At 34.9% G+C, this 7095-nt stretch overlaps 2 protein-coding genes across 2 annotated transcripts; one reads left to right on the top strand and one right to left on the bottom strand.

Moving 5' to 3' along the window:
- Positions 1-896: 896 nt before the first annotated feature.
- LOC133289304 (uncharacterized) lies at positions 897-5010 on the top strand. The gene is made up of 7 exons (XM_061487214.1): positions 897-1208; positions 1616-1685; positions 1794-1853; positions 3528-3642; positions 3794-3909; positions 4149-4273; positions 4629-5010. The coding sequence occupies exons 1-7, from the start codon at positions 1132-1134 to the stop codon at positions 4750-4752; spliced, it is 687 nt and encodes a 228-aa protein (XP_061343198.1). The 5' UTR covers positions 897-1131; the 3' UTR covers positions 4753-5010.
- Positions 5011-5894: 884 nt separating this feature from the next.
- On the bottom strand, positions 5895-6447 carry LOC133289294 (uncharacterized). Its single transcript, XM_061487199.1, has one exon. The coding sequence runs from the start codon at positions 6337-6339 to the stop codon at positions 5953-5955; it is 387 nt and encodes a 128-aa protein (XP_061343183.1). The 5' UTR covers positions 6340-6447; the 3' UTR covers positions 5895-5952.
- Positions 6448-7095: the final 648 nt, after the last annotated feature.

The raw sequence follows: 7095 nt of genomic DNA, 5'->3' as shown, positions 1-7095 counted from the left end.
AAGAATCAAATACATGTCCTCACTCCCATTAATTAATTTCCTGGCCGCTGGCTGCTAGAAATCCATTTTATTAGACTCTAGAAAAAGAACAAGCATTTTGTTGATGCTCTGGAGTCTGGGCTGCAGCTCTGCTGATTTTCGTGGCTCATTTTGGCCCACTTTTTCGACTACTAAAGTCCACTGTACAGACTTGTGCGCTGACCCGGCCTGTCGAGAGCCCTATAGAAAGCAAGCCTTCTTCAAAGAAAAAGAACAAGCATTATTTTTAAAAAAAGCAAATAAAAATGTTCATATTACTTCCCCCTCCCAGAAAAAAAAAAAATTGCTTACAAAATCCTCTCAAACAATTGATAGAAACAAAGAGTACTATGTCTAAATAAGTTTTTTTTTTTGTTTTTTTTAATTTAAGGGTCAGTTTGTAGTTTTTTAAAGAATTGATAATAATTAGATAAATATTTTAAAAATAAAAAATATTTCATTTGTTTTAAATGATAGGCTTTAAAATAAAATTTTAAAAAACATATAAAAACACTTTTTTTCCCCAAAACTTATTTAAATACATTCTTGATTATGATAAAAAAAAAAAAAAAAAAGATATACTATACAAGTTTTTCAAAGGATATACTATACAAGTTTTTGCGGACCGAATCAAATTCAAAACTTTGGGAATAAATCCTCCGGTGAGTTTTCAACATGAACTATCATATGAAAAAATTATAATTATACAAAAATAAATTAATAATAAGAGAAGAGATAGAAAAAAACATTTAAATAAATAATTTTAAAATTACCACTATTAATTCACTCTAGTTAAAATTCTTACACGTGACATGGTGGTGATGTTAAATAACAAATTCACATCCACTCCCGAAAAACCTTTTGAGATAGCTGATGTTTTGAAGTTAAACTAGGTTTCTTTTTTCTTTTTCTGGTTTTTGGTGGTTATAATAACTAGGTTTCTTAATTTCTCCAAACAAAAGAAGAAGAAAAGAATTGATTTCGTGAGAAGTGGAAGCAAATATAACGTCATAACTCATATAAGAGTGAATTGTCTTGAGAATTCGAAGTTGAAGTTGAAGTGGAAGTGGAAGTGGGCGTGTTCGAGTGTTTGGATCGGAGAGAGAAAGAAAGATGACGGTGTTCCATTTCTTTAACTGTGCGATTCTCACCTTCGGCCCCCACGCAGTATACTATTCTGCCACACCCTTGTGAGTCTTCTTTCTCTTTCTCTTTCTCCCTTCACACAAATCAGATCTATGCCCCTCTTCTTTTCCTTTTCCTCGCTTTCTCTATTCTTCACATTAATTTCGCCCTCAATTCCTTAAATTATTAACTATTCATTCAAGTATCAATTCTATGCTCCCACAATTTCGCCTGCTTCTCTTTTATTTTTCAAAAAAAAAAATATATATTGTTCTATACCAAATTTTATTACTATGTATATAGCTGGGATTGAATGAAATATCCAAAGATTATCGGTTGTAAATTTACTTTCAATGTATAGCTGTAATCAATAGCTTATAATGAAGTCACTTGAATGCATTGATGAATTATTGGTTTTCCAATTTTTTTTTTCTGCATGATTGTCGGTAAAGTAACAAGTTTCAATACGCAGATCTGAGTATGATACATTGGGCACCTCTATTAAAGCTGCTGTTGTTTATCTCGCAACAGCATTAGTGAAGGTTGGTGAATATACTGAATTCTCGACTGTTTTTGCATCTTGAGCTAATGTTTGCACAAAGTGAGATAACAATCTGAGTCTTTTTCTTTTTGTCTGCATAATCTGGCAGCTTATTTGTCTGGCTACTTTTCTCAAGGTATCTGAGAGTGATAGCTTTGATCCCTATCAGGTATGTTTCTAAATTGCTTATGAGTGTGTTAGCATTGACTTATTATACTGTACACCGAGGGATGTTTAATAATTCAAGAATTGTTTTTTAAGCGACAAATAAAGACATTTGATTCACGGAAAAAAATATTTTACACTAAAGCTGAATGTTATTGCAAACGACAAGATAGAAGGATTAGTTTGATGTAAACTATTGCTCAATTCATGGTTTGGCCTTAAATTATAAGGTGTAGGGAAAGTGAAATTGATCTAATGCCCTTTACTTGTTAGAAAAACAACCTAATTTTTATAAATGAACTCTGTTTCTTTAAAAATTAAATATATGAATAAACTATCAGTATCTCTCTTTGCATTCTGTCTTCTATTTCTGTGTTTTTTGATTGCTGACTCTCCTTCCCTGAATGCTTTATCTTGTGTTCTCCATTGAGATAGAGTAAATGCATTGGTTGTGTATTCCATGTGTTGAACTGTTCACATACATTTGCATGGAGGGTACTGAGTACAGTTGCATACCCCTATATAGATGCTGAAAGAAAGAGTATGGTATGCAAAAAATGAAAATTTGGCCGGTCTTTTTAGTATTCAGATTGATTTATCAGAAGCAGTAAGACCGTGTTTAGTACACAGTGGATCTTTCCAAAATCAAAATGAAAATCGGAATGTGAATGTAAAGGAATTAGCATACCCTTTCTAGTATTTGGTTTGCTCAAATCCAATTGTTTTTTATTCCATTTCATTTTCTATTTGAGATGCAGAATCAGCATAAATGGAGCCATAAATCACAATTATAACTAATAAATATCAATAAGGTAACAAAAACGAGCACTGATTCCTTCCAGCCTAGAGGGAATGGAATTCTTGTCTATGCAGGCCCAGAAAGAAATTGCCATTTCATGTATTTTTCCTACCAAACTAAGGAGTCTTCATCCCTGCATAATAGAGACAGGAATACAATGACCATTTTGCATACTGAATCTCCTCTAAGATTGAGCCTGTGAAGTATATGACGGTGATAGATACCCTCCTATTACATGAGCCTATGTATGAAAGGTAATTATTTAATGAATCACGTGAACAAGAGAGGTGAGGTAGAAGAGCATATACATGGGGGGTTTTCTTCTTGTTTCCTAGACTCATGGTAGCAGGGGATAGAGGAGTGGGGAAGGTATATATTCTGTTAAAGAAAATGATTTGAAGCAAGGAGTGAGAGAGAGAAAGGGAAGGCAGGAATTCATTAAGTAAGGAATTTCCTTTGGGCAGGGAGTAAAGCAGACCCCTTGAAGAGTCTCCAGTGTCTTACCATTGCCATCTTTTATTTTCTTTTCAGTTTTTTTTCTCATATTCTGAGGAATATTATAGAGATCTTCCTCTGCTGTAAAGAGTTAATTTCCATATTTTCGTGGAGAAATCCAAGTTCCTATAGGACAAATCCTGAGCATAAGGCTCCCCAACTTTGCAAGGATAGGGGTGAGGGTCAATTGAACGCAGTCTTACATTTACATTTTTGCAAAGAAGCTGTGAAATCCAAGTTCCTATCAGACAACAAAATACAAAGATATAACAATAGATGGTTATGAATTTATGATCTGAAGTCCTTCGATTTCTCTGTGTCTATGTAGAGTCATTGTTATTAAGCTTATTATCTTGAGTCATAACAAATGGCTTTATTCTTCAGGAAATTTTGAAGGCATTAATAGGTTTTATAGATGTTGCTGGGCTTTATTTTGCCTTGACCCAGTTGACTCACAGGAACATCTCTCAAAATCATAAATTTCAAGCAGTTGGTCTTGGTATGTGTGACACGGTATATCATTATAGATGAAAATAAGTTCTATATTTATTTTTATCTTGGAAGTGATGTTTTACTTCCTAGATTGGCCTCTGGTGTTTCTTGTGTTACTCTGCTTCTCTGATCTTCATCTGGCACTTTTCTTGTGGCAGGCTGGGCATTTGCTGATTCTGTACTGCATAGATTGGCTCCTCTTTGGGTGGGTGCTAGAGGATTAGAATTTACTTGGGATTACATTCTGCAGGGCCTTGAGGCTAATGCAAATTTGGTACGTTCTTTCATTTGAAAGTCTTTTTTTTTTCCTAAGATTGAATTCATGTTTTGTGGCTGCCAAGTCAGACAGTCCTTTGGTCAAACTAAAGAATATGGTCAGTAATATTCTCTTAAGAGTTTGGAACTTCTTATATTGTTATTTGTTATAGATGAACACAGTTCTCAGTTTGTGTGCAGTTTGTAGTATACGTATTATCTGTGTTTTACAGGTTTTCTGTGCTTGTATCTGTGCAGGTGTTGAGCATATCCCTTGCCGCACTGGGATCTTTGATGTGGCTCCGAAAAAATAAACCCAAGACTCTCATTCCTATTATATACTTGTGCGCAGGGATAGTAGCAACTATGCCATCTATCACCAGGTCTTTCCTGACTCATTACAATTACTATGATGTTGATGTGTAAATGCATAATTTCATACTCAATTTAATTTTTACTGTAATTGTTTTCTCTGCAAATTCAAGGTTTTGAATCAAGGACCAAGCATAAAATCTTTAATTGAACATAAACTTCACACACGGTTGATATCATACGTTACCTTCTCATCTCCCTGTACAAATGGTCCATTAGGATAATATGACCCATCGTATGGTGTTGGATCCAAGTATTAGATATGTTGCTTGGCTAGATGGTAGTAATTATTCAGTCAGTCATAACTTGGACTTTTTGCGTGTCATTCTCTGTAGTGTAGTGTTTGCTAAATCATGTCTTCTGCAGCTATCTGAAGCGTGGATTGGGGTGGCACTTTCCTGAAGTGGTAGGTTTTGAGCTCTTCACATCCTTGGTGATGGCTTTTATAAGTTGGCAACTGTTTGCTGCATGTCAGAGACCTTCAGTGTGAGAAAGCCCATTACATAATGATAGAATCCTGCTTAACTATGTTCTGGCTAGAGTTTTGATCCAGGATCTGCTTCTTTTGGCTGCTGCCATGCTGTTTCGTTGAAATTTACCAAGTTAAATGTTTTATCAATTGTAGTTTCTTGACAGATTGATTTTACTTAACACGCTTATTTGTGTTTTTTGTGTTAGAATGCTGGGTGCAATTCATTAGAAAATTTTGTTTATCTGAAAATGAGATGCTATGATTAATCCCATATATTTGGGATGATACATTGCAAACATTTCTCTTCTTTGAGGCTCCGTTCGATTTATCAGTAACCCATGTCCCGTGCGTTACTAACCCATGCCATTTCCATTGCAAACTGGATGCTATGGTTTACTCCATATTTTAGAATGCTGGCTGCAATTCATCATAAAACAAAAAATTAAATTCCTCTTTAACCCATGCGCTATTGCCGTCTCTTTACACATGCACACACATCCGCGCAAATGCACTACGGATCGAGTGACTTAATTCTTAAAGTTTCTCTGTCTGAGGTAACGTGCTCTACTCATACATTTCCACATATACCATTTCACATTTATATAAGTTTCATCATCCGATTGTAATTTTTCTTACCAAAATTTGTATACGATCTACTCTGATTTTGCCACGTAATTAATGTGAGATAAAAGGGGATGTGCATCAAGCGGTTTTTGGTAAACAATAGTATTTCGAGCGAATTACAAGCCTCGTGTACATACGAAACTGAGGTGGAAGGTGGTAACGTACTTACTTTAAGATATAAAAATATCTTGTCAACAGTTTTAAAACCCAAGCTCCATGTAAGACAGTAAGAGTAATATGTTTTTTATACTACTGGTTTCTTTTTTATTCTCACACAATTCGCACTGTTATGGCGTATTACTCTAGAAACAAATGCTGTGTAAAATGTGAACTAGTTTCTTCTCGTTAGGTAAGAATTGCTTGATTGAAATCTGAGAATTGTTGACCACATGGTTCGAGTCAAATTTATGTTTTTCATCAACTTATATATATGATTAAAACAGCCTAAGGCCGTGAGGAGAGATCCAATTACGAAGACAGGAAAACGAAGTTTCACAAGTCATAATGCAAAACGAAAACAAACACAACAGCATTCGATATACAAACATATAACCAACTATTCTGAATATTACTTGGTCATGTGATTAAAAGCTTTCACTCTGCCTCGGACTCCTCAAACCATGCTTCGACTCGTAGGAGGACAAAACCAACTGCAACCCCAACGAGAACAAGACCATTCATAATAGCAGCAATCGTGAATATCTCATCTGCAGCATTGCACTTAGATGAGAGCGCCCCTCCTCCCTTTCCTTTTCCATTTGATGCTGTGGCTTTCACTGAGCTCACAATCTTAGCAAAGCATTTCTCAGTGCTCAAAGGAAGCCCCAAGGAGACCACCCCATTACTGGCCTTAAGTCCACCAAATGAATTTAGCCCTCTTACGTATACCACTTTGTTCATTCTCTTGTTGCTCTTGCTAGTTGAGCTCACTATGGCTCCGGTGATGCTCTGAGGACAGAAGACAGCTGTGGCCATGGCCATTTATTGCTTTATTGCTAACCCAGCAACAAATATTGATCAACCAAACTTGCAGAGTCAAGTTAAATGGCTCGCGGATCTCTTACCTATGTAGAGGAATTTGAATTAAGAAAATCGAATGGTTGGAAATGTGAGTATTTATTTGGATAAGCGACTCTGAAATTGATTGGCTGTTAGGCCAGGAAAGAGGATTGCAGATTAGATGCTTAAAAAAATTGGAATAGTGGGCCACATCTCCGCGTCTCACCATTTCATTTATTTCTGAATTCACTTGCTATTGCTATATTGTTCAAAATAAAATAAAATGATATTCACTTGCTGTATTTTCAAATTATTGATACCTAGTGGCCCAATTATTTAAAAAAAAACGAAAAGAAAAAAGGTAGAATTATAATCAAATTTTCTCAAAAACCTTACTGAAATTTTATATACAAGCTGTTAATTACGAAAAACAGTCGTCACAAGATTTTGATTAATTTTCATGGGTTAACTTTCACGATTTTATATTCAAACGGAATTATCATTTCTTATATATTCGGCACTGTTGTGCCTGTCATTATTCATTGCTATAATAAATTATTACCATTTAACCCATATACTTTAAGTCTATTCATTTATGCACATTAAAAGGTTATAAAAGGAAAAAATGTGTATCATTTCGAAGGAGGTAAAGTTGTGTCATTTTAAGTAAGAGAAAGAAATAGATAAAAGAGGAAAAAGGGTGGACAAAAAAATATAAAGACGTGGGTCACACCTCTT

The sequence above is a fragment of the Gastrolobium bilobum genome, unplaced genomic scaffold (assembly GCF_033153095.1).
Source record: "Gastrolobium bilobum isolate Gb01-03AN ecotype WA unplaced genomic scaffold, APGP_CSIRO_Gbil_v1 utg9887, whole genome shotgun sequence".
Classification (NCBI taxonomy): domain Eukaryota; kingdom Viridiplantae; phylum Streptophyta; class Magnoliopsida; order Fabales; family Fabaceae; genus Gastrolobium; species Gastrolobium bilobum.
Note: the sequence above shows the minus strand (reverse complement) of the source record. Positions and strands in the feature narration are given on the sequence as shown.

Excerpts from the sequence above, each read along its gene's own strand:
- LOC133289294 (XM_061487199.1), bottom strand. The coding sequence starts at position 6,339 with ATGGCCATGGCCACAGCTGTCTTCTGTCCTCAGAGCATCACCGGAGCC.
- LOC133289304 (XM_061487214.1), top strand. The coding sequence starts at position 1,132 with ATGACGGTGTTCCATTTCTTTAACTGTGCGATTCTCACCTTCGGCCCC. Across the intron at positions 3,910-4,148 it reads TTGAGGCTAATGCAAATTTG|GTGTTGAGCATATCCCTTGC; the intron begins GTACGTTCTTTC and ends GTATCTGTGCAG. Across the intron at positions 4,274-4,628 it reads ACTATGCCATCTATCACCAG|CTATCTGAAGCGTGGATTGG; the intron begins GTCTTTCCTGAC and ends TGTCTTCTGCAG.